General features: G+C 37.0%; 1 protein-coding gene across 1 annotated transcript in view; it reads right to left on the bottom strand.

Annotated features, from left to right (window-relative positions):
• The window catches only part of GLRA2 (glycine receptor alpha 2), a 134864-nt gene that overhangs the window by 81166 nt on the left and 25759 nt on the right, over positions 1 to 27939 (bottom strand). The window contains exons 3-4 of the mRNA XM_032475101.1: positions 13425 to 13492; positions 7249 to 7472 (exon numbers count right to left, since the gene is read on the bottom strand). Of these exons, the coding sequence (XP_032330992.1) occupies positions 7249 to 7472; positions 13425 to 13492 (292 nt within the window). The remainder of the gene's footprint in view (positions 1 to 7248; positions 7473 to 13424; positions 13493 to 27939) is intronic.

Genomic DNA, 27939 nt, shown 5'->3' with positions numbered 1-27939 from the left:
GAAATCATTTTGAGACACTATAGACTTATGACAGAGCTAGAAGGAGCCTCAGACTTCACCTGATCTCCTGGTTCAATCTCATTTTATAGATTAGGAAACTGAGACTCAGAATGATTAAACTCATGGGGTTAGAGAGGCTGGTCAATGAGCCTGGAGGATACAGTAAATGATGGAAGGAAGTGTGGACTCCTGATGCCCTAAACCACCTTCTCAGTATTCTGTTCTTTGCACCATTGCTTTCAGAGCAAACTCTGATGAATGTTAATGCAGTGGAAATTTACCTCCAAAAGGAGAAAAACCTACTGGTTGCTATTGCTAGTCCAATCAGGTAAACAGTCAAGAACCAGCGGCCATGCCAGCTGCCATGTATTTCACTGCACCATTCCCTCTTTCCTTCAAACAAGGATAAGATCTTTACTCTGTTGTGTTTGAACCAGTTATTATGCCCTTGAGTGTATGTGTATTTCTGAACCCAATCAGGAGCTCAACAGATTTCCAGCACTTTAAGAGAGTCTGTCATGTACTGAACACACTTTTAGACTTTAATGCTTCTACCCTCAGGCATGCCTTTTTTGAGGACCACTCTCCAAAAATGCCCCCTCGGCACCACGTAGCTTAGCTCCTGCTGAATCCACCAGCGTTTGTGCATGCCGGCGCCTCCCACCCTCCCAACCTTGCTTGCCTCTAGGAAGAAGGGGATCATTGTGGTTTCCATGGCATTTCTCAGTACTTCTCTGAAGCCTCACTGCTTAATTCTGATGTGGGCGCTTATGTTACAGTCATTAATTACTGCATTAAGTCAAGTCACAAAACTAATGAGGATTTGGACACAGAGTTGGAAAATGAGAATGTAATTTTGCCTGGATTATAGGATATAAAGATAAACATGGTCCAAATATGCATAGAGAGAAGAAATCACAGCTTTTCACAGCTTCCTTCTAACAGAAAATACAGGCATATGTGTCTCATCAAAATTGGGAGTAAAATTGATCAGAATATCACCATTGGTAACGTTTAGGGAGGTCTTATTTCACTGTGCATTCTATTTTCAGCTCTGACATCTAAGTAAAGAATGTGCTTTTTTTCCTATGCTATAAAAATCATTCTTTACCAAGATTAGAATCTTTTGAAGTTCTTGCATCAGGCCATAGGATGAGTCAAGGTTGGGAGGCTATGTTAGAAAAGTTGGCCTTTTACGTGTGTGGATAGAGTTGGTCATTAGACAGGATTATTTGGGGAGCACTGTTGGATGTCTGTCTAGAAATTTATACTCCACCTACTCTCAGTGGTGCCTGTAATCTGTCATCAGAAGGAGAAGTCACGTCAATCCCCAAGAGTTCCCTATTAAACTGAAATACTACTGGGATGGTGGAACACTGAATCACCAACACCTGGAATTATGAATGGAATCAAAAGGAATTAACAAGCAGATCACCCCTAATGACATAAAGGAATAAGTTTCAGATCAGAGCTAAGTTTGATCATGAGGGGTGCAGATATCTTGGTGATACGGAATGCTGTTGCAGAGGAACAATCCCATGTTAGTGATTGTTCGGAGAACTCTATGCACTTGGAGGATAGCACAGGGCCTCCAGGTACCTGGTCAGTCAAATAAGAAGACACTGAAGGCACACAATATTTCCTTAGCAACTTGGCGCCAGGCATACCCATTCTGGAGGCATGTAATAAACCATGAAGCAAAATTGTTAACAGTTGGAAGGTGATAGCTTCCTTAAGAAAGATGGGGTTTCTCAAAACAAACAAATAAAAAAGAGCTTAAATACCCTAATATACAAAATGTGCATACACTTTTAGGGAGAGTCCAGGCCCCCCTGGAATTGTTACCTTGCCCTCAGGTTAAGAATCCCTGCTGTATAGGGTCACACTCAAGGAGTTGGTCCGGCCCATCCCTAATGTCCGGAGTTTGTAGGGAATCTATCCTGGTCAGTTTACTCTTTGTCTTAAAGATTGGAACATAAAGCACAGTCCCTCAATGACGAGAGATACCGAGGGTCCTAGAGTCTGGCAGTACCGCTTTGAGTCTATGTCCACATGACATAGAGTGCATTCTACTAAAGCTATTAGCCAAACCATCTCTTTTTTCACAGCTGAGGAAACAGAGGTTCAGAGAGAGAACAAATTTTCCTCAGGTCACACAGCTAGTTCTGAGGCCAGAGCCCCAAGCCCAAGGGTATTTTGACTCTAAACCCCCTGTCTACTATGATATCAAAAGGAACCAAGATAACATTCAACAGCATCAGTTTCAGAGTAGGGGCCCCAAACCGTCCAGCAAACTGAAAACTGCAAGATGAAGAACATCTTGACGCAGATTTTACACAGAATTAAGCCAGCAACGCAGTGTTGGTGACCAAACATATGTCCACTAACTGGTGGGATGAAAATGTATGAACACAAAAACAGTGAGGTAATCTCTCCATCCTTCTAAAATTGGTAGCCATTTGTGTATCATGTTAATAAATGTAGGAAAAAGCAACTGATTTAAAGTTGTAGCAAATATGATTTAAGTTACAGAAGGAAGAATTTCTGCACATTGTTAGAGTGACTTTTATGGGATCCAAAGAGAGAATATAAAATCTCCTTCTCTGAAGGTCTTTAAAAATAGAATGAGTTCTCAACATGTTGCCCGCAGGTAGGAAGTTGACTTACTAACTTTTCATGGATCTTTTCAGCCCTTTGATCCCTGGGATAGTAAAATTTTTCAGAAAGTAGATATGCTATATAAGCTATGTAAAACTATCAAGTGATCTTCCTATTGGAAAGTTAATTGTTGCATTTTGAATTTAAACAGTCTTTTTAGAAATTTGCAGAATTTGGAGATACTTTATATTCTCATCTTAAATCTTCCCTTCTTCCTCTAATAGTCCTTTGAAAATTGAGTCTCAAAATGGTTGATTGCAAAATGACTTGTCTTTGGAATTGTATTTCTTTGTGTCTTTGGATTTGAGTTAGAGTAAATGAAGAATGATGTGGGGCAGGAGATGATAGCCCTGAAGTAGAAGTCAAGAGCTTTGACTCTCGTTCTAGCTCTCCTATTTATGGGCTCTGTTATTTTAGCTTATTTAACTTCTGAAAGAAGTCACTTCCTCATCAGTAAAACAAGGGTGTTGGATTAGATATTTTGCAAGGTAATACCTTCAAATTAAAAATAGGGATCCTATGCGTCTATAAAAGTCAGAGTTCTCACAGAAAATTCTCAGAAGCAGGGAAGAAAACAAATATTAGCAAAGACATTGTGGACATGTGAGACCAGCTGCTCCTCTTTTAAAATACTCACCTTCTCTTTTTTCTTTCATATTGCACACCATATGCCACGATGCCCTGACTTCTACTACAATTCATTATACTCAACTCAATAAATATTGTTTGAACAATGATATGTATGATACTCAGCTGGAAAAAAAAAAGGAATCATCTGAGAGTCTGCCATGGTTAAAGCTTGAGACTTCCACCTTACTTGAGACTGCTTCCATTTCCATTCCTTCCCTCCTTAGTCAAACCTCCACACCCAGAGGGACTCCTGAGCTCTAAGGAGTACTTCCGCCCAGCCCTCTGAGTAATGAAGATTCTAGGTTCACACCACCACACCCAGCTCTGCAGCTACTGTGACAGATACTGGCAATTTTATGTTAGGATGATGGGACTGAACCAACCAATCAGAAAACACTTGAAAATAAGCCCCTTAAAAAATGATACTCAAGGCTCACCTCACTATTCCACTATGGATTCAGGCCTTTTTGAGTAATATGAATTTGGAATTTGACTGTCTCTGAATAGGGTGTGCAATGGAAGATGTGTGTCCTTGTTTACACTTTGGTCAAGGATGGTCAATGCTTAATGGGATGGGTCAAGAAAAAACTTGAAAAGAGTAAACTCAACCATATCGGGGAAGTGAATATTAAAAAAATCAGAGGAGAAATGGACAGAAATAGATTGGACACTTTTTCATCAAAAGAGACTATGTCCTGCATCACTGGATAGAAATTTTCTAACACTGAGCTAAGACCTTTGGTTCCTATTTTGAAGATTTGGTTGAATTTTACTAAAGTTCTATAAGTGTATAAATCTGCAGGACACTAATGCATTTTTGGTTTACTGTTTCTCCTTTTTGAAGCCTTTGTCTTTTGAGAAACAGATCTGTTACATCTTGGGAAGTGTGATCTTGCTTGTTATGAAGTCAGTGGACTACACAGTACTCTTTGTGTTTTGTTTGGCCATCAAAGCCTTGGACTTTGGTTACTATGCAGAGTTGATTCTACCTCTGCTACTACAAAGCTAAGAAAGTACAGCATTGTTCCTGGATGAAATGCTATCATCTATTTGATTTAAGTTTTAGGAAGACTCAAATATAAAACATCACCATAGAAAATCACATTTTTTAATGTGGACCAGTGTTTAAGTAGCTATTAAAATGTGTCAGGGAGAGGCAATTCATGAGTTTATCTTTGGTACTTATGTTGTATCCCTTCCTTGTATCTTTTTTGACTCTCTTCATCCTCTCTGATTTTTCCTCTCAGGCATCCAACATGCTTGTTCTCACTATCCTTCTCAGGCATTAAACCTACTATCAGAAAGAAAATTTCATATCAGCTCTTTATAGCTTAGTATGAATTTAGAACAGTGTATTCCCTCTCATGGGAATTTGTATTGTAAACCTGAGAGTAGAGGGAAAGTCCTTCTTAATGGAATGTCAGCAGGGACTTCCCAGCGCTTTTAAGACACCAGAAACTAGCCTGCTTGACTTTAAACTTGAGTTAAACCTGCAGTTGGGCATATATTAGCACTAATTACTTCTTACCATCTAGTTAAATTGAGTTCAGTGACTCAAGTAAACAGGATTGTGGCTGCCAACCCCAAAATTCTAACAATGTTTGAGTCACAAAATTCACTTGCAAAGTTACAGCCACTTTTTTTTCCCTGTTCCCTATTTATTTGTATTACTTAATTTCTCTTACATCTGCCTGCCTTGTTAGACTGGAGCCTTTCCAGGACAGAGACCACATTTTACTCAGCTCTGGATCTGTAGGCCCAGCACAGTGTCTGGCTCATTGAAAACCCTTCCAGGCAAATAATTAGATTCCTGTAGTTCGAATCTGCCAAGAGCCATGCTTCCCTATGATGGCATGCCCGGTTCTACTACACAAAGCCTCTTTCCCCTGATTTCATAGAATATGCACAGTGAAGGAAGAGTCTAAACCAGCCTGCCACAGGACAATCTTGACCCAACCCCAAACAATTGTTAGGGTATTTCAGAGCCCATGATATCCAGAGATAGAAGGATTGCCTCTGGCTCTAGGTCTGGGGAACTTTATATGCTTCGTGGTTCTAGAATGGAAGGGCCTTTATAGAACAGAAGGAAAAAAGCCTGGTTTTATTTCAGCGGTGCGTGATGCCAGGTATTTACTAGAGCAAATGCCACCCAAGGCCCAGAGGGTTCGCTGGAGCAGCTGATACCCTGTGCTGCTTTTTATAACTCTCCTTCCCAGTGCCATGCTCCACATATGTCCCATTTCATCAGGTCACATCATCTTAGGTTGTGCCCAGCACTGCATCTTACACCAAACGCATCACCATGTGGAATATTCTGTTTCCTTCAAAATTGTTATAAAAGTAAAAGTAATGTTTCTAAAAATAAAGTGGGGGAAGTTTCCTGGTTCTTTGTGGAAGCGGTGACTTTGCCACTTTTTACAAATGAGCAGCCTCTTTCCTTCCCAAAAGACATTGGAGCTATTTGCCATCAGCAGGCTGTGAAATTACTAGGTTAAGAATGGAATATACAGTACAGACCTAAATTGTATATAGATTTGTGAAATGAGGTAGTGGTGGTGGTGAGTCTGCAAACTTGTGAAAATCATTTGCAAAGACACTAGCTGTCCACAGTTTTGTTTTTGTTTTTGTTTTGTTTTGTTTTGTAATAAGATTGGAGAGAAAGGGGGAATTCTATAAAGGGTCTTTAAAAAGTGAGTATTCAATGTAGTCAGTATCTCTCATATATAATAAACTGTCTTGACCCTTTGGGAGGGATTATGAAAGATGCAAAATCCAAGAGCTTATTATTTAGAAAGGAATGCTAACTTTAAAATACAAACAGCCATCATTTCATTTATTGACAACATGCTCTGTGTCAGGAACTGTGGCAGGTATTTTAATGTACTCTCTACCAGGGATTGGCAAACTATGGCCAAAGGGCCAAATCTGGTCCACCACTTAGTTTTGTAAATAAGGTTTTATTGACACACAGACACACCTAATTGTTTGAGTGTTGTCTGTACTGTTTTGTGCTCTGATGGCAGAGCTGAGTAGTTGTGACAGACATGAGACAGTCTGACCTGGAAAGCTAAAATACTTACTGTCTGCCCTTTATGGAAAATTTTTGCTGACCTCTGCTGTATATAATTCATTCTTACAAGACTACTCAGAGATAAATATGGTGTTTCCCATTTTCTAGTTAAGGTAACTGAAGGTTATAGGTTATGTAACTTAGTATGTGACAAAGCTTGGATTTAATTCTGGATTTATCTGATTCCAAAGATCTACGTTCTCATGCTATATCTGGGTACAGAAATTGCCAAAATAAGAGGTAGGAAGAAGTAAGAGCCTTACAGATTCACAGACTAACTATTATTGGAGTTCAGAAAAGAGAGATTATTTTCAGCTTAGAGTGATAAAGATTCTGGAGAAGATGATATTTGAATATAAAAGTGAAAGTGCATCTGAGGAATTTTCTATCCCAGGCTCAAGCCCAAGAAAAGTTAACAGATCAAGGTCACGTGTTTATTTAGAAGCAGAGCTGGGATTAGAACCAGTGTCCCACTCACTGAGCTCAAAGTATGCTCAGTGACCAAGCTGAGCCATTGAATTTTTCTGTGTGTGTAGTTAAATGCGATAGAATGGCCTCATTATGTCAATTGAGAATTTGTATGTTATGTTCAATGGTAATTGAACTAAAGGGCCTTTACTTCCTTTATTGAACCAATCAAAAACATTTGTGCAGGTATTTATACGATACCATCTCCTACCCAGCATCCTCCCAAATGTATTTCGATTGTGGAGAATTCCACTTCTTAGACCATGGGAACCCCTTGCACAGTCATCAACTTTAAGATTCAAATGATAAACAAAAGACCACTAAAGTTAAATATTCAGCTACACCTTGCCCTGCAGAATCAGGCAGCTCTAAGCCAGGAGAAAAATGGAGAAGGGAACAGGTAGCAGACGAAGTAAGCTTACCTGATACTGTAGAGCACTTTGCCATTTTTGGAAATTCGAAGCAATTTGTTGTCAGTGGTGACGTCATGGAAGTTGGCACCCTTCTCATTGGCAAAGAACAGATCTGGTTTCCAAATGGAGTCCAGCATTGATGGGTCCAAGTCCAGAGAATCATCAGGGTACTCGCTATATGCCAGCCGTGAATCATTCCACTGTTGTCTCAGAAAAATATTCACTCGGTAGTCCTACAGAAATGCCATGTGTAAGAGTTACTTATAACCCACTCTGGCGTAAGAGTCCCTCTACATTTCCCCATCACTCTTCTCCCTGATCTGGTGCATGCAGTACTGGTGTCCGAGTAAAGCAGGCTGTGTATATCTTGGTCAAAATAAACCCCTCTGTTAGGAGTGGGAACGGAGGCGAGAAAGAAGACTTAACCAAACCAGAACACTAATGGAAGACGTTGAGTTGGTTGAGTTGTTTGTTTGTTTGTTTGTTTAAATTAGTCATTCAGGGAGGAAATAATACTAACTCAGTCTGATTTTGCTATAGAAGAACGTAACCACGAGTACAGAAATCAGACTGGAATGGCAGATTGTCAAATAAACCTGATTTATTTTCCAAATCAGAAATGACATGATCTCTATTTTCATTCTGCTCAGATGCTCTGGGCAGAAGAAAACCCACTCTATAATTCTGGTAGTGGAAATCTTATTATAAAACTCAGACATGATGGGGCAATATTTTTTAAATTCATCAACGTAAATATTAAGATAGTTCCTGTTGACAAGATCATTCCCTTGCAGTTACTTACTTTTGAAATTCTTAAATATGTTATCATTTCTCTGAATGGGTTGTATCTACAGTAGTCGACTTGATGCTTCATAAAAACAGAGTTGGTTTTTTTTTTTTCATGTTTTCCTAATCGGAGCACCTTTTGGTAAAGGTGTTCCTCCCTATGGGAGCCTCAGGTACACCCTATCATTCCCACTTGGCCTGGGAATTTTCTTCTGTGCTGATGAATCAGCTTGGGGCGGTAACTTCTTCTCAGAGATTTCTACTCAAAGGTCTTTAGGTTCATGGAAACTCTTGCTTCGCTTGACAGAGTGGACCCCAATAGAGACTTCCACAGTATTCTGTAGGCAAGTGGGACTATGGTTCAGAGCTAACAGTTGTCCACTTCTGCCACTTATGGTCATTTAGGGTGATATATACTCATCCCATCTGACTCTCTTTCCTTTACCTTTCTCACCTTCATTTGCTTTGTCTACACTTCTCTGTTGTGGTGCCTGAATTTTGGGTCATTGTTTACTTTTCTCTAATGGTGATCACCCTGACCTGGTTTGCCTGAGAACTTCCCAGTTTAGCCTCTCAGTCCCAGGCAAAACTCAAATGGTTGGTTACTCTATAGGGTACAGTGGAGACCCCCTGAGGATGGTCAATTTTGGTTAATCTCTTTAGAGCCAAAAGAAAAACCATCACTAGGTTAAGATCAGGGTATATGGGAAAGGGCTTCAATCCAGTTCCTTCTGCTTGTTACCAAACTCTCCAGATTCCCATGACTTCCTTCCAAATACAGCCATCCTGATGATCAGGCTAATAGAGTATTTTGGAGGTGGCAGTTCTTAGAAAGAGTGCTGAATATAGGCCTAAAGAATGCTAATGAGCAAACAGTTACTAACTTATGAAAATCAGTCATCAAAACCCAGCTCATTTGGAAAAGCTGAAATATTAAAAGAAATAACCATAAATTTTGCACAACATAAGAACTTTCTGACTCAGAAAATTTTAAAGCTGACTTTTATTTGAAATTATACCAGGCTTGCACGGCAAATTCCCAGAACTAAGAGGGTGCTGAGGTGGGCCCAGCCAGGCTTCCGCACCATCCTATTTGCTCCCTGGCTGTCTCCTCCCTCTGTGAGTGAACCAGGAGAATGGCAGAACTTCAAAGTTCTCCCCATCACGTAATTTGCATTTTTGGAATCGTCCAACGGGGCCAGACGGTTGTAACTGGAAAGAGATTATCAGTTCAGTGTTTCATTGGCAACAGGAGTTACCAGAAGCTTTGGAGTTTTGTGTGAGTAAAGAATAGGAATGTGTGATTTGTGGAAAATCAAAACAGGGGCTACTGAAAAATATACTAATCCAATTTGCATATAAATATGCCCTAAATGGATCAACTGTGAGATTTCCTGAGGAAAAATGCAATTTCTCCACTATGTGACTTCTACCCATTTTATTTTTCTGGGGGTGGGAACCAATTATCTTTAATAAAATTTTGTGTGTTGGGGGGAGGGGTCTCTGAGCTTGTTTCAGTAGGAAGTAGGAAAGAAGAGGATGTCATCCCTTAGTCAATTCTGGAGGTAGAGAAACTCTAAGTACAGGAAGTAATGACAGCTGGAAATAACAGAAGTGAATGGGTTAAATTTCTTCGCCATTGGGAGGCCACTGAGGCCCCCCACCCAGCAATAAATCAGAATGGGAGAGGCCAGGAACAGCCAGATAGCGAGTATTGGGCGGCAGAATCACCAGGAGAACATCACTGCCATCCTCCCTTGAACCTGAGAATGATTTAAAGATGCACATTGAGAAACTCTAGAGACTATTACATTCATTACATACAATATGAAAACATTACCCTTTTAAGAAAATCTCAATATACATTTTCATCACTAATGTACATCTTTCCAAAAAGTCTTTCCCATGAGTATTCTTCTCCAGTGTTTCCTGATTTTCTAGTTTGAATTTTATATATAGAAAATAATTAAATAGATTTCTCCCAATATTAGTACTTTAAAAAGAGCACTGAATCATTGTAAAATGATTATAAATCAATAAAAAATGTTATATTGTTTTAAAAAAAGTAAATACAGAGTCAATGTAATATTAATAATAAAAATACATATGTACCAGAAAAAAAATAGAGCCATTAAATGTCTAACAGTTCATTTAAAATAAATTAATTAGCCTATTTGTAAGCAAGGACAAGTGGAAAAGTTAGAGGAGAAAATATATTCTGTGCTACAATGACAGGAATTTTATGAAATAAGACTTCTATTACAGCCTTTGGAAGTATTTATTCTCTATAATGTATAGGAGTTTCAATTTTCCTTAATTTTGTTTATGATGATATACATTATTCCAAAACAAATGGCAACCATAAAGACCTTTATTAAAGAATAGAAAAGGACACCTAAGGATTTGGAGAAGTAGAAGCCAAAGTAAAGATTTTCTGGGGCTATGCCTTTGTAATTCTTTCAGTTCACTGTCATTTTCAGTGTAGGGTAAAAATTGGACATGTGTGGTTTATCTGTGCATCATCTCTGTTTACAGATAGGTTTATTCTTTCAAGATATTCCAAGCCACAGGAGATAGTTATATTGTTCGTAGCCTTTCTTTGTCTTTATTTTTACTTCTAGGTTTAATGACATATTAAGGGAGAAATCATGCTTAAATGTAGACTGAATTTTCTTTTACACTGTCTTCTCTCTCCAGAGGCAGATTCTACTTCAAATAAATGACATATTTCCTTGTATTAAAGTTTGTTTTCCTATGGTTGACTGTCTGGGTGCTGGATTAGGTAATGGAAACATTCACATTAAAAAATACGTATGTATATAAATATATATGTGTGTGTGTAAATACCTATTTGCACTTTTTATTTTTTCAACAGCTATGTGTAAGTCATAGGATCTTTATATTCTTAACAAGGTAATATAAGTTCCTATATTCCATATTATTATTTCACATCAAATTTAGAATTTCTAACGTTTCACTTTTTCTGGTACTTTCTAATGCTATGACCACACCACAAAGATTGTTTCCTTAACTTAATTCTCATGTTCTTGTAAGCATCTGAATAATATCCATTTAAATATTGACGCCTTAGATCCCAGAGTTGGCAACCTCTGGCTTGTGGGCCAAATTTGGCCACAACCTGTGTTTATAAGTAAAGTTTTTTGGAGTACAGCCATACTTCTTTGCTTCCTATTGTTTATCGCTGCTTTTATGCCAAAAGGGCAGAATTCAGTAGTTGTGACAGAAACTATCTGGTCCTCACAGTCTTAAGTATTAACTGCCTCGCTTTTTACAGAAAAAGAAGTTTGCCAGTCCCTACCCTACATGACATGAGGATTTATTCTTTGATTTAAGCACGGTAGTTTCAAAGTATATGTATATATATATTTATATTTTTTTTTAGTTTCACACAAAAGCCATAATTGAAGAAAATAAAAGATATTTTTAAAAAGCCAAATTACATTTGTCACATCAAAAGCTAAGACAAAATTAAAAAAGCACAATACACATCACTCTTCTGATCATGCGATTCAATCTATGTCATACAGCAGAATAGACAGACCGTTGATATTACACTCAAGCGATGATTTCCAAATTTTCTCATAGGAAACATGACAAAGGACACCTTAATAAGTGACCAGGAAGCACCTAAGCAGCCCACTTATTAAACACCTTCAGTAGCTCTTACAGACACAGGAAAACAAGGATAACCAGTTTCCATTTTCATCTCCTTAAATGTTTAGCTTTCTCTTGCAGGAATGAACATTGAAAAGGTGCACATTTACATTTTTGATTGAGGGTAAAATGCAATGAGATTTAGTCAAAGCAACTTAGGGGGTCTAATTAATGCAATCAGCATTAGGTCGTGCAAATATTGTCATTGAATGCCATCGTGTAAAGCTGGTGATAGTGATTTGGGCGGCTGGAAGATTTGCCCTCTGTTAACAGGATAAAACCAAGAGAGGAGAGACAAACTGAATGCCAAGTCCAGAGTTGGAGTATTCTTTCCATGATCAGCTTTTCTTCTGAGTCATTTAATAACCCTATCAAAACTATCTTATTTGGGGAAAATTCTTAATGCATTATGTCCTGTCAAAGCCCTAGAAGTGTCATTTCTGGACAGTGCTGTGTCAGAATAATATTAAAATGGGTAGTGGAGTTGCATTATGTCTGACTTGCCAGTAGAAAGGAGTGGTAAAAGGTAAATTACTCTTTTATATCAAGGACACCCAAAAGTACAATCATTTGTTAAACACAATCCTAGAAACCTAAAAGAATTCATAAAAACAGGGGAATGCTGTTTTTTACTTCTCGTGGCATTATTCTCATTATTTCACTTCTTGAGTGTTTCTAGGACATTAGCCACCATAGTACTTAGTCAAACTCGACTATATTTTATTTTGATCTCATCCAGTAATACTGCTGTATAATTTACATAGTCATGAAAATTAGAATCAGCCAATTGACTTAGGACTTAAGTGGTATGGGGACCAAGAAAATGTTTCACCCAAAATGTAATCTCACACCGTAGCCTAGCACTGTAAGGCTGCTGATCTAATAAGCTGTGTCACAGGCAACCCCACCGCTGTGACATATATATATGAACCTTAGTGAATTTGATAGTATCTGCAGTTGTTTCATGTATGTGAAACATGTCTGCACATAGATTATGATGAGTTTTAGTTTTATGTTTATGAGTTTTTTTTCTTTGGAAAAGCCATGCATGTGATGTAATTGCTGTGGACTTGAAACAGCTTTCTATTGCCACCAAATTGTGTGTGTGTGTGTGTGTGTGTGTGTGTGTTTATTTTAAGGTCATCTCCTTGGCATATATCTTAAATGTAGCATATCAGATGCTTGATTATGTTAAGACTTCCATTAGATGAAAAATATCTCCCAAACTTTGAAATTTCTACTTCTCAAATATTGGAGGTGAAAATGTTAAAATATCCTTAACCATAGACCATACGTATTACTGATAATTTGACCTAAATCTAACCAAACATCAAGTGTTTCCAAAACTTCTGTGGCATGATGGATAAGAGATTATTGAATTTTAAGTAATGAACACTTGAGTAATGACTTTCAAAGCTGAAGGAGTATAACTCATTGCTTTCTAGAGGTGAAAGAACTTGGAATTTGGCACTCAGTAAATGCCCCACAAATATACAACAGTGCTCTTTGATCGCATATCCCGTTTCTTCACACAATGGTTTCAATGCTCAGTCCCACTCACCATTGTAGTTTCTGCTATTGACCCAAAGCTGTTGATAAATATGTTGCAGGTAACATTTACAGGAGGCCCTGCAAGTTGAACAATAAATAGAAAATTTGACAGGTTGTGTTTATGGCATAATCAAGTCACGTCATTCTCTTGCCAGTGGCATTGTAGCACTTACCATGGTGGTTTCTGTCACTGATCCAAAACTGTTGATAAAAATATTGCAAGTAACGTTTACTGGAGGACCTGCAGAACGCAATAAGAATGTTGCAATAGACATTGAAGCAAAAATACAGCTCCATCAACATCTGTGCAAATGACTAAGGATGGGAACAAAATTAAAATGATGATGACATTGCAAAAAAAAAAAAAAAGTTTTACCCAGAGAGGTTCATAGTGATAACATTCCCACTGGTATTTCAAATAATGACAGTTAAGCATGATAACTTACCCTGAAGAGTTTTGGATTTGGAAAATACAAGCTGAAGGCTGTTAAGCTGAATTAATTGTGAGTGGTTGCTATCAAAATAGACTTTTGGATAGGTGGCTTTCTTTGACCTCAGGCTCATCAACATTGTAGATGTCAACAGTGGGCGCCCATGGTGATGAAGTAGCCTGGCTCGTGAGTTCAAATGGAGCTGCATTTTGAACTGTGGATGGGTCAGGAACATCCATCTCCTTTGGTGTGATACCCTTTAAATCAGTAGGTCTAGTTTGATTCTCTTGATACCTCTGAATTTACCCCATTCCTTCTTTATATTCTCTGACCCCCCCCCACCAATGAAAAATGATGCACAGAAATACAAAGTGAAAAAAAATTAGCTCATTTTAAGAAATAAACATAGCAGTGTCACTTAATGTCCAGATTTTTGCCTCAATAAATATAGTGTAAAGCAAGGTTTATTAATCCTAGATGTGCTTTGAACAAAGAGTTGGCTTTTTCCTCCAGAGACCCAGGAGCTAACTCTCATTTCCTTTTGCTCTTTGTCTCTCATCCAAGCACTAACCAGGCCTGACTCTGCATAGCTTCAGAGATCAGGTAAAATCAGGTGTGTTCAGGGGTCGGGTGGGTATGGCCACAGACCCTTTGCCCTTTGACAACAGATAAATCACTTTCTGATGATTTTCAGTTTCATGTTTTGCTGGGTAATATGTTTATTGCCCTCATATAGTTTCCCCATAATGCTTTCTGAGACAGGAACATACTGCCATGAACCACCTATTTACTCACTGCTTCTTCCCCCCGTGGAAATTTGTCTCTCTTCACTCAACAGAGGCTCAGCAACCTGGTGCAAGCTACACCCCAGTTGGCTTTGTACCCAACAAGCCTGTAGGGTCTGAATGAGGAAGAGTTTGACTTGAGGCCTCCCTCAAAGGCTGGTATTAAACACAGTTGTGGCGGCACTCGAGTACCATGTTTTTACTTCCACAAGTTCACATTAGGTTCTCAAAACGAGGAAAGGAAACCTGGGCTAAGCAGCTAATTTAAGTCCCCAGGCAAGGACTTTTGGTAAAAGAAGGACCAAGGAGTTTTAGAAAAAGAGATGTGCTAAGCTGTTTTTCTTTTTAACATAGCTAACCTTTCTGGAGTTAATGAAAAAATAATTGTGTGTTTGTTTTTTTTTAAAAAAGGGGCTTGCAGGCATGGAATCACAGGCACCACCATATTATCAAAAAATTTTCAGCCTATATCTTTGAAAGATTCCAAGTTCATCCCCCTGTTATTCAGCATCTGCCAAGATGACTTCTTCTCCATGGTCCCGTCCTACTCTGCTTAATTTTGTTTTTCTCTTGGTTACTCAGAATGAAACCAAACAAAACTCTAAATGAGTCTCTTTCTTGGCCATAAAATTCTATGCATAACAAATACATTATTCTCCTAATAAGAAATAAGTTAGATAAGGTAGAGGCAAGTCGTGAGAAGTTGTGTCTCTTTGCTTTTTTCCTCCCTTCACAATAAAATATTTCCCTTTAGATGGTCCAATTCAGGATGGAAAACTTTAATGAATTTTTATATGCAAGGTAGAAAATGAATGATGTGGGGAAAGAAACAGGAAAAAGAGAAGTGTCATCATAATGGGAGGAATCTGAAAATCCAAAAGTAGGTTGTCTTGTGCTGTGTGTTATCTGTCTGGCTTCCCCAGCTGGCTTGGAAGAAATTAGAAGGCTGGGTCTTACCATCATATATTTGTTTTTATCCTTTCCAGTATTTTTTAAGTTACCACATATTAATACACTGTACTAAGCACATTAAAAATTATATTGTTTAATCCTCACAAAAAAACCCCCTCATTTTACTGTTTCACTAAATGTTTTCAGATGAGGAAACCAGGGGTTAGAGAGGTTAAATAACTTGCTTAAAGTCATGCCACAGTAGTTAGAAAAGCTGAGATTCAGTGTCTCATCATTCTGATTCCAAAAACGTAAAGTTTCAAGCACTTCGCTGCTCTGGATTCATTGCATAATGTCCTCTTTTCCCCTGACCTGCCAACCATGGTATTTTCCATTGGTTTGCACGTTTCTGGGATAATTTCATCCTTTACATCTGATCGCTTCAATCTTGGGCATTGCCTCAAGGTTCATTTGCATTTGGATATAAAACCTTAGAAAGAAAAAGAAGTAAAACTTTTGGTAAGGGATTAGCATGTGCATATAATAAGAGCTCACACATATTAAAACCTCACTGAGTGTCAGTGAGTGCGTTATTTTCACTCTTCAGTAATTACGTGCTATCGTGTCCCCCATTTTATAGATGAGGAAACTGAAGCACAGAGATGATTAATTTCCCCAAGGTCAATGAGTTTGTGTGAGACAGAAATTGCCTAACTTTAGGGATACTTTTTTAAACTACAGGGATAAAATGCCTGAGGCCAATAGAATTATCCTGATGATATAGTTTACCTAAATGTGGGAGTATGCCTGCAAGTTCTTTGGGTTGAATGATAGAATTGTTTTTCACTTTAAGAGTTATCCTGATATGTGCCAGAACAACCTTCCCTCTGTGTTTTAGCTCAATAATCTAAGGTGTTCTAATTAACAAGGACACATTCTTAGATGTGATCACCAGTGAATAAATGTGTGCTATAAACTTTAGAAGGAAAGAGTTAGCACTAGTTAACCTCATCTAATTAATCAGCAAAGGTTTTCCAAAGTGAATTGGATGAGAATTTGACTGGGAAGAAGAATTATGTAGACATCTAATCTCTCACATCACTATCTTCCCCTCTCTCCTTCCCACCCTCTCTCCCTCCCTTCCTTCCTTCTTTCTTTCCTTCCTCGTCTCCTACTTCCAGTCTTCCCTCTCTCCTTTCCTCTTTCCCTTTCTCTCTTGCTCTTCCTTCCTTTATTTTTTGCCTTATTCTTATGAGAAAGAGCAATCTTGCCATAACTCAAGTATGTGATTCATATATCAATGGAAATAAAAAACATTTTTGAAATACTTGAAATGTATTTGGAAAAATGGCTCCCCTCCCTGACCCCCAGCACAAAGTTATGACAAGCCCCATCCCATACTGATCCTCTTTGTTGCTATATATCATTCTCTCAGATTATCTTCTTTGAAGTAAGGCATTTGTTTTGGTAACCCAAGTAAAATTATAGTTATGCTACTTGACAAGGATAATATAGTTATTGATTATTGTCCATTAACATCTTCAGTTTTGGATCAGTTGATTAAATTGGCTGTAAGAGGGAAAATAGGATCACTGTGAATAGTGCATCCAACTGTTATATCCCCTGCTACTCAAACTGTCTTTGGAAGGTCAGCAGAATCAGCACCACCTGGGACCTTGTTGGTCCCTGAAACTCAGGCCCCATTCTTCACATCCTGCTGAAGCAGGCTGCTCTTTAACAAGGGGAATTTGTTCCTGCAGATCATTTTTAGTCCCTTTCAAGGTCAAGATCATTTCTTTGTTTGTCTTTCATGAGTGTTCCTTAAAATGTTAACTATAGTCCCTTAAAACTTCTAAGGTCAAACAAGTTTGGAAAACTCTGTTGCATAAGGTTAGGCAAATTTCTTTAATGAAGGTTTCCGCAAAGTTGTGCAACCATCACCACTATCTATAAAGAAGATGTGGTATATTTATACAATGGAATACTACTCAGCCATAAAAACCGACAACATAACGCCATTTGCAGCAACATGGATGCTCCTGGAGAATGTCATTCTAAGTGAAGTAAGCCAGAAAGAGAAAGAAAAATACCATATGAGATCACTCATATGTGGAATCTAAAAAACAAAAACAACAAAAACAAAAAAACAAAACATAAATACAAAACAGAAATAGACTCATAGACATAGAATGCAAACTTGTGGTTGCCAAGGGGACGGAGGGTGGGAAGGGATAGACTGGGATTTCAAAATTGTAGAATAGATAAACAAGATTATACTGTATAGCACAGGGAAATATACACAAGATCTTATGGTAGCTCACAGAGAAAAAAATGTGACAATGAATATGTATATTATTCATGTATAACTGAAAAATTGTGCTCTACACTGGAATTTGACACAACATTGTAAAATGATTATAAATCAATAAAAAGTGTTTAAAAAAAATTTCCAAAACTTTTCCATGACTTTAAATAGAAACTTTGTAACCGTTAAGCAGCAACGCTCCATACTCCTCTCTCTCCAGCCCCTGGTAATTTCTAATCTACTTTGTGTCTCTATGAATTTGTCTATTCAAGATATTTCGTATAAGTAGAATTATATAATATTTGTCCTTTGTGTATAGCTTCTTTCACTCAGCGTCACATTTTCAGGGTTCATCCATGTTGTAGCATGTATCAGAACTTCTATTTTATGCCTCAAAAATAATCTATTATGTGTATGTGAGTGTGTGTGTATATGGATACACACACTACGTACACACACTACATGCTGTTTATTTATGTTGATGGACACTTGGTTGTTGTCAACTTTTGGCTACTGTGAGTAATGCTGCATTGAAATATTTGAATTTGTGCTTTTAATTCTTTAGGATATACGTAACTAGGAGTAAAATTGCTAATTCTATCTTTAACTTTTTAAGGAACTGCCATGCTATTTTCCACATTGGCTGCACCATTTTACTTCATCACAAGCAATATATAAGACTCCCAGTTTTTCCACATCTTCAACAATGCTTACTTTCCATTTTTTGATAATAGCCATCCTAGTATGTATGAAGTGGTTTTGAATTTCATTTCCTTAATGACATTGAACATCTTTTCATGTGATTATTTGCTGTCTTCTTTGGAGAGAAGTCTGTAAGTTCTTTGCCCATTTTTGTATTGGGCAGGTTGTCTTTCTGTTGTTGAATTACAGGAGTTCTTTATATATTCTGGATATTAAACCCTTATCAGATATAATTTGTAAATATTTTCCCATTCTGTAGGTTGTCTTTATTCTTTTCTGACACTGTCCTTTGATACACAAAAGTTTTTAGCTTTGATGAAGTCCAGCTTACCTATTTTTTACTTTTGTTGCTTGTGCTTGATGTCATCAAAAACAATCAGCTGCCAAATCCATGATCATAAAGATTTACCCCTGTTTTCTTTTTAGGGTTTTATGGTTTCAAGCCCTTATATTTAGGCTGTTGATTCATTTTGAGATAATTTTTGTATATGGTGTGAGATAGAGGTCCAACTTCATTCTTTTGTGTGTGGAAATCCAGGTGTCCCAGCCCTATTTGCTGAATATTGGTCTCTCCCTCATTGAATGGACTTGCTACCCCTGTCAAAATCAATTGGCCATAGACGTATGGACTCTCAGTTCTATTCCATTGGTCAACATGTTTATGCTACTGTAAGTACCACACTGTTCTGATGACTGTAGCTTTGCTGTAAATTTTGAAATCAGGAATTGTGAATCCTTCTAGTTTATTTTTCTCTTTCAAGATTGTTTTGACTATTCAGGGCCCCTTGCAATTTCATATGAACTTGAGTATTGGATTGGATTGGATTTTTCACTTCTGTGGGAAAAAAAGGGTGTTGGAATTCTTATCAGAGTTACATTGAATTATAAATTGCTTTGGGTAGTATTTACATTTTATTAAGTATTTCTACCCATGAACATAGTGTGTCTTTCCATTTATTTAGGTCTTCTTTAATTTCTTTCAGCCATGTTTTGTGATTTTCAGTGTGTAACTCTTTCATCTTTTTGGTTTAATTTATTCCTAGGTATTTTATTCTTTTAGATTCTATTATAAATGGAATTGTTTTCTTCACTTCCTTTTCAGATTGTTCATTGCAGTTGTATAGAAACACAACTGATTTTTGTATATTGATTTTGTACCCTGCAATTTTACTGAATTAATTTATTAGGTCTAGTAGTTTCCTTTTGGATTATTTGGGGCTTTAATTATAAAAGACCATGTCATCCACAAATGGAGATTAGTTTCACTTCTCTCTTTCAAATTTGGGTCCCTTTTATTTCTTTTTCTTAGCTAATTGCTCTGGAAAAAACTGACAATAAAATGTTGAATTGCAGTGGTGAAAGCAGGCATCTTTGTCTTGTTCCTGATGTCAGGGAGAAAGCTTTTAGTTTTTCACCATTTAGTATGCCTCCTGTAGATGGCATATGGTTGAATCATGTTGTTAGCTGTGAATTTTTCATAAATGCCCTTTATCATGTTGATTAGGATGTTCTGTCATGTATTGGGTGTTCTATCCATTATTGAAAATGGTATATTAAAGTCTCCAACTATTACTGTAGAAGTATTATTTCTTCCATCAATTCTATCAAGGTTTGCTTCACATATTTTGGAGCTCTGCACTTTGGTGCATATATTTTTAGGATTGTTATATCATAGTGATGACTTGACCCTTTTATCAATATATATTGTCATTCTTTGCCTCTTTTAAGAAATTTTGACTTAAAGTCTCCTTTACCTGATGTTAGTATAGCCATCTAAGCTCTCTTTTGGTTACTATTTGCATAGAATATCTTTTTTCATCCTTTCACAGGCAATCTACTTGTATCTTTGGATCTAAAGTGAGTGTCTTGTAGACAGCATACAGTTGGATTATAATTTATTTTAACCATTCCTCCTATCTATGTCTTTTGATTGAAGGGATTAGTCCATGTACATTTAAAGTCATTCCTGATAAGGAATGACTTCTGCCATTTTTTATTTGATCTCTGTATATCTTACAGCTTTTTTGTTTCTCATTTCCTCTGTTACTACCCTTTTTGTGTTTAGTTGATTTTTTTTGTAGTGAACCATTTTGATTCACTTTTATTTCAAAAAAGTATACTTTTTATATATTTTCTTTGTGGTTACTATGGGGATTACATTTAACATCCTAAATGTATAATAATCTAGTTTTAATTGACATCAACTTAACTTCTATAACATACAGAAACTCTACTCCTATACACTTACATCCTCCTCCCTTTATGTTTTGGTTGCCCCAAATTATATATGTCTATTTATTGTGTGCCCAATAGCATAGATTAACAACTTTTTAATGTATTTGTCTTCTAAATCCTGTAAGAGATAAAAAGTGGAGTTGCAAACCAAAAATATATTAATACTGTATTTATATTTGCCAGTGTATTTACCTGTAGCAGAGATCTTTATTTTTTCATTAGGGTTTCAGTTACCGTCTAGCATCCTGAAGGACTCCCTTTATCATTTCCTGTAGGGCAAGTTTGGTTGTAATGAACTCTGTAAACTTTTATTTATCTGGGAATATCTTAATTTATCTTTCATTTGTGAAAGGTAGTTTTACTGGATATAAATTGTCAGCTACAGTTTTTTTTTTTTCCTTTCAGCACTCTAAATATATCATCCCTTGCCTTCTGGCCTCCAAGGATTCTTCTGAGAGATGGGCTAATGACTTTATTGGACACATCATGTAAGTAATAAGTTGCTTTTGTCTTGCTGTTTTAAAAATTCTCTTGCTATCTTTGGCTTTCAGCAGTTTGATTATAAAATTTCTCGATGTGACTCTCTTTAGGTATTCCTACTTAGAATTTACTTAGGGTTTTAGATTTATAGATTTATATCTTCCATCAAATTTGAGAAGCCATTATTTCTTCAAATATTCTGTTCACATATTCAAAGACTCTTCTCATCTTAGCGTTACTCTCAGGGTGTGTATAATGGTCCGTTTGATGGTGTTCCATTGGTTCTTTAGGCTCTGTTCAGTTTTCTTTATAGTTTTTCTTTTCTGCCTCTCAAACTCAGTAATTCAATTGGCCCTTCTTCAGGTTTACTAATTTTTTTCTTTTTTCTGCTCAAATCTACTCTTAAACTCTTCTCGTGAATTTTCCATTTCTTTTCTTCTTTTTTTTTTTTTTTTTTTTTTTTTTTTACTTTTCAGCTCCAGAACTTCAGTTAGGTTCTTTTTTATAATTTCTATCTCTATTGATATTTTCGTTTTATTCATATATCACTTTCCTGATTTCCTTTTACTGTTAGTTCCTGTTTTCCTTTAAATCTTTAAGCATATGTAAGATGGTTGGTTTAAAGGCTTTGTCTAGTAAGTCCAATGGCTGGACATCCTCAGGAGTGATTTCCGTCAATTGATTTTTTACCTTTAAATAGAACATACTTTCCTGTTTCTATGTATGTTTTATGATTTTTGTTGATAATTGGACATTTGACTATTGTAACTGGTAACTCTGGAAATTAGATCCTCCCCCTTTGCCTAGAGTTTGCTGGATAATTTGATTGTTGAAGGTTATAGTAGGCCATCTGTTTAGTGGCTTTCCCACACTGTTTTTGCAAAGACTATATTCCTTCTCGTATGTGGCCATTGTAGTCTCTGTTTCTCGGCTTGTGTTCATCTAGGGTTTCATCTAGAGATTTTCCTTAATACCAAGGGCTAAAAAAATCAACCAACCAACCAGCCAAACAAAAAACACCTCTCCCAGTTTTTGCAGATTGTCGCTGTTCTTGAGCACTCCTTCAGTACTTAGCCAGTCTTGAGCAGAACCTAGGAAACAGCCCAAGGTGAAATCTTAAGGTCTGCTTAGGTCCTTTCTGAGCATGCATCTTGCTCTTGCCCTGAGAATGCATGTGGCTTTCTAAATTTTCCTGCGTGCAAGGCTGATTTTGAATTTCCTAATTTTCCTGAGAAATTCCCCTCAGCTTTTGCTCTCAGGCTTTAGATGGTCTATTGCATGTTTCAACTGTAATCTTTAACCTCAGGCATCTGAAGGTTTTTAGTGTTTTTTTGCAGTGTTTTTGATCAATACCTACTTCTTTCCTATCCTGAGTTCCACCAGGTTAGAAGGAACAAAGATGAGCACTGGTATGGGCTGAATTGTTCCCCCTAAAATTCATACATTTGTTATGCTAGCCCTAGCAAACTAATACAAGTGCTTTGCATCTGTCCTTGCATCTTTTAGCACGCAGACAGGTTAGAATAGACAGACAAAATAATTTATGAATAATGTTTGCTTTGCACCGTCCAGAACGAGGGACCAGGATTTTGCACTGCAAATGCAGGCTGCCACTGAATCAAAACCAAAATCACTGCTGGAGAGGGGATGTAGCAAGGACAAGTAAAAATATCACAAAATTTTCCTACCATTTTGAAGTTAGCTTTTTCTTGATTCAGTAGTTTTCTGGTTGCTGCAAACTTATGACTATTTTCCAGAGTTCTGACAAAGTTAGTTCTGACAGTTTCTACTTACTTTTTGATATTTCCATAGGGGAACGGGAGCTTGGAGTTGCCTACTCTACCATTTTGTTGATGTTGGCCTTTTCCTCCCCAAAACTTTAATACATTCATGTGAATTATGGTGCCTCTGAAGGAGAACATAGTATGTGTTCTTGTTTACTGAATTTATTTGACCATAGGAGATTTTTTGTTTCTTTTAAATAGACCATCCTTTTCATGGAGCACATTTCAAAGATGGCCAGCATTCTTCAAGACATAGTTCTGAAAATGTTGATCTACATTAATTCATTTATTAATTCATCAACAAACTCTTGTTGAACAATAAATATATTAGATGATAATAGTATAACTATGAATAAGACCAAAGGCAATCATAGAGCTGTTATAAAACCCCGTGATCTTGCCAAGAAGGGAATGTTTTACTGGGGGCTGCAGCATAGGTGCCTGGGATGAGGAGGTAATGGAAGAGGAGCAAAGAATCAGTAAAGATCAGCTTAAGCTTTCCCAGTTATTTGTCTAAGACTAAATTTATGTAATGATCCTGTAGTTTAGAGATGTAATTCACGGATGCAAGTGAGAAACTCTTGCTTGTAATCAAATTTGATAAATATATTAATTCCTGGATGAGTTCTCTTAAAAACTCAGTGGCCTACATGACAGGTCAGCAACATATTTTGTAAAGGACCAGATGGTAAATATTTTAGGCTTTGTGGGTCACAAGGTCTCTGTTACAGTTACTTACTTCTGTCTTTGTAGTGAAAGTAGCCATAGACAATATACAAATCAACAGGTGTGGCTGTGTTATATAAAACTTTATTTACAAAACAGGTGGTGGACTAGATATGGCCCATGGGTCAAGTTTGCTGGGCCTCGCTCTGGACTCTTATTAGAGTTGGAGGTTGGAGAACAATAGAAATTGTTCTGGAATTCCATAATCGTTCCATACATGGAAGTGAGGACTGGCCACAGACATGGAGGAGCATAGAGACTGTCTGTAGGGCTATCTATAGTGAGTTTGATATTGTGCTTTGTGGCACGAATGAAATCCACTTCAGCAGAAAGATTGGATGGGAAATGATGTCCTCTGGGCTAGCTGCACTGTAGTGGGCCCAGATGAAGGCCACTACATTCCAGTCAGACCACTGTGCTATCACGAGAGCTAGGAGGCAGTATGGATATAAAATGGGGCCAGGACACATAATGTGGACAATGAATACTTAATATATTTGATTCAGTAATTATATTTAATATGACTCAATCTTGCTCATAAAAATGAATCAGTGGTAAGAGCATTCTGTATCTTGCATATTTAAAACCTGGAACTGATTTTTATAACTTCTACCATAGTAATGAAAATGTTATCTATTATTCATAGTGATTATATTTAAATAAGCTTATGTATATTTGTATTGACCAAAGCATTCTAAATTAACAACAAATACTATTTTTTAAAGCTTCATGGTGGATTCTATTTATAAATAATCACCGGAGACAAATACTGTACGGTATCACTTTTTTCTGGAATCTAAAAGATCCAGACTCATAGAAACAGATTAGAGTGGCGGTTATCAGGGGCAGAGGGGTAGGGGAAATGGGAAGATGCTGGTCAAAGGGCGCACACTTACAGCTATAAAATGAGTAAGTTCTGGGGATGTAATGTACAGCACGGTGGCTATAGTTAACAATACTGTATCATATAGCTGAAAGTTGCTAAGCAAGTAAATCTTAAATATTCTTACCATAAAAAAGAAATTGTAATCATATGACAAGGTAAAGGTGTTAGCTAATGCTCCATGGTAATAATTTTGCAACATATAAGTGGGTAGCTCAACACATTGTACACCTTTACCTTACACAGTGTTATATGTCAATTATATCCCAATAAAGCTTGAAAAAATTTAAATGAAGGCTGTAGCAAAAATAAAAAAATAAGCATTGGGAAAGAGTAGAGGATCTTGTATAACGCCAAAATAACTAGTCACTATTCATTAGCTTTGCCTCAGTTATGTTATTTTCCAACATCATTTTAAGGCAAAAGACTTGAGAGCAGGGGACATTCTCTGAGTTCCAAGATGAAAATGTTATTTTTTTCCTCTTGTCACAAATAGACAAGAATGCCATTTTCATTTTGCATCTTATTCCTTGTAAACAATTTAATGTGTCCTCAAGTATTACAATTGCTTTAGTGTGGGACCCCTGGATGGGAATGGAATAGTAAATATATGTGCTCAATTTATATAGAAATTAAATTTCTTTTGGAATAAGAAGACTTTTATCTAGCAGAAAGATTCTTGCCATTAGCTCAAAAGATAAAGGTAGAAAATAAAGCACATAGAGGAATCAAAAGATGTATAGTTAAGGGTCACAGACTTGCTACTGGAACATGGGGAAGCACTGTTTCCTATGATGGCTGCCTATGTTGTTTGGTGCTTTGATGCCCATGAAAGAGAGAGTCTTGGAGGATGAGAGGATTGCAAAAGGAGGGAGTGGCTTTTCATGGTGGCACTCCCTTTGTGAGAGGTGATTTGAGGCATCTAATCTCAAAGAATGGAAAGAATGGAGACCTTTTCTTTTAACTTCATGATTGTAATTAGAAATGGTTACACAAACTAACCCACTGCATTTTTAAAAATCTTCTTGAAAATTTACCACTAATGAATTATATACTGTTGATTCTTCTGCCCAATACATGATTAAAATGGTTTTATCAGTCCTACATTCAGCTTAGTTGCTGACATCCAGGTCTGCAGAGGGCAAACTATTTGGATAAGTGAAAAAGTTGGGTATTTACTGATTCCCACAGCCTGATGAGATTCTTTAGCAAACCATTTGCTTTGGACCAGCCTTGTTGATAAAATGGTAAAATTGCCAGACAAAGCAATTACTTAGCAACTAAGGTAGCTTGACTGTAGAGAACCAAATGGCAGATTCTGTGCATCCTCCTCACTAATGGCTACCCGTTATCAACTGCTCTCACACAAGGATGAGTGGATAGACAGATGTGCACACAGCTCAGATCCATGTCAGAGGGCCTTGAGAATGCTGGCAAGTTTCTGTCTTTGCGTACTGTGGATTTCTCCAGGATTTAAGAAGAAGGGATAAGCCGGGGGCCGTTATCTCTTATGGGATGATCACTTTTAAGAGAGAAAGTGGGTGCTGTTAACACTTACACAAGAACACCAGGCATAAACCAGTACTATCCCGAGAAAACCTAGACTGCTACATACTACTCAAAGATACATTTAAAGTATGGCAACTACCAGTCTGTCTTGTTTTTGCCACTAGCTCTTCTTATTATCACCGATGAACTTTAAAGATTACCAAAACTCTCTGGGCCTGTTAATTCTTCTGTAAAATGGGAATAATGATGCTTGCCTTGATGGTAATTGTGAGAATTAGTAGTAACATTTGGAAAGCCTATAACAGTTCAATAAATTGTAGTTCATTTATAGTAATAGTATTACTATCATTTTCACAAGTTCATTGGATTGTCAAAATATAGCTGTGCTGGAGGTACATCAATAAACCCATTTTAATAAAGAGTAAACTGAAATATTGAGACTACAGTTTCGATCTCCCAGCTTTTTCTCTGCTAATCTTTACCTGAAATGATGCCCATCTCATCCAATTTCCTTTCTCTTCTCTCCATAAACTTTTTTTTTCTCAGCTCTGTAGAAATTTTTAGCAAGATCCAACTACCTTTAATAACTTTCTTGTTTCCAGAAATTATGTCTAAACATTCATGTCTGAACAACCATGTAGCACTGTGGGTTTGAGATCATTGTTTTCTAGCTTCTTTGTTTAAAATAGGGTTTTTCAGCCTAAGAACGATTGGCATTTGGGGCCAGATCACGCTTTGTTGTGGGAGTTTGCCCTGAGCGCTGTGGGATGTTGGGCAGCATCCTTGGTCTCTACTTGTTAGCTGCCAGTAGCACTCTGCCTCCCACGACCCTTGTTGTGACAACTAAAAATGTGTCCAGACATTGCCAAATGCTTCCTGCAGGACAAAATCACCCCCAGTTGAGAACTAGCAAATTATAAAAAGCAGGTAAAAATGCAGGATTAGTGGAAAGGCTACTCAACAAGGATTATATGTTATGTTACAATGAAATGATCTTCAGAGTATTTATTCTTCTGCTTAGCCAAACAAATACTTGAATCATATTAAAACATCTTTGGTCATGTGACCTTCTCATACGAAAGTCATCTCTCATGTATTTCAGCAAAGAATGTGGATTTTTAAAAAAATATTTAAACACACTTTGAGCGAAAGCATGGCAGTATTATGGAACTTATACTCCTTTGTTGGGTTTGTTCATCAAGAAATTAAATTTGATGCCTCTTGTAGGCATTTGCTGAGTTCTGTGCATTTCCATCTTATAAATCTTCAGTGACTCACTAAATCAACAAACATTTATTGAATAGCCATTACGTGCCTGGTATATACTTGGTCTTCCACTAATTATCATTTACAATTAGATGGTGAATTGTGAGGCAAAATATAAGAAAATCAGGCATTAAGGACAAGCCAGAAACAATTTGCTGAAAAGCCCCTGAGTCATTCTGCAAGAAATGTCAGATGAAACAAAAAGTGTGTGCTCAACCAAGCATCACGGAGAGGGCATTTTTGTTAAGCTCCTTTCTCATATAAGTGATCTGCTGCTTTTTTGTTCTTTGCAGGATCATAGTGACCTTAAAGTAAGCAGTTTATGTTCTGGGAGATTTAGGGCACTTTGCTTGTGGTGACAAGGTTCATTTCCTATTTTAAAGATCTTAGAGACTAAATGGAAACCTTCATGTTGGAAATAGTTTGTAAGTGTAATCTACATATATTTCTTTTTTTAAAAAACATTTTTTATTGAGTTATAGTCATCTTACAATGTTGTGTCAAATTCCAGTGTAGAGCACAATTTTTCAGTTATACATGAACATACATATATTCATTGTCACATTTTTTTTTCTGCTGTGAGCTACCACAAGATCTTGTATGTATTTCCCTGTATTATACAATATAATCTTGTTTATCTATTCTGCATATGCTTGTCAGTATCTACAAATTTTGAAATCCCAGTCTGTCC

Source organism: Camelus ferus, chromosome X (assembly GCF_009834535.1).
Source record: "Camelus ferus isolate YT-003-E chromosome X, BCGSAC_Cfer_1.0, whole genome shotgun sequence".
Classification (NCBI taxonomy): Eukaryota; Metazoa; Chordata; class Mammalia; order Artiodactyla; family Camelidae; genus Camelus; species Camelus ferus.
Note: the sequence above shows the minus strand (reverse complement) of the source record. Positions and strands in the feature narration are given on the sequence as shown.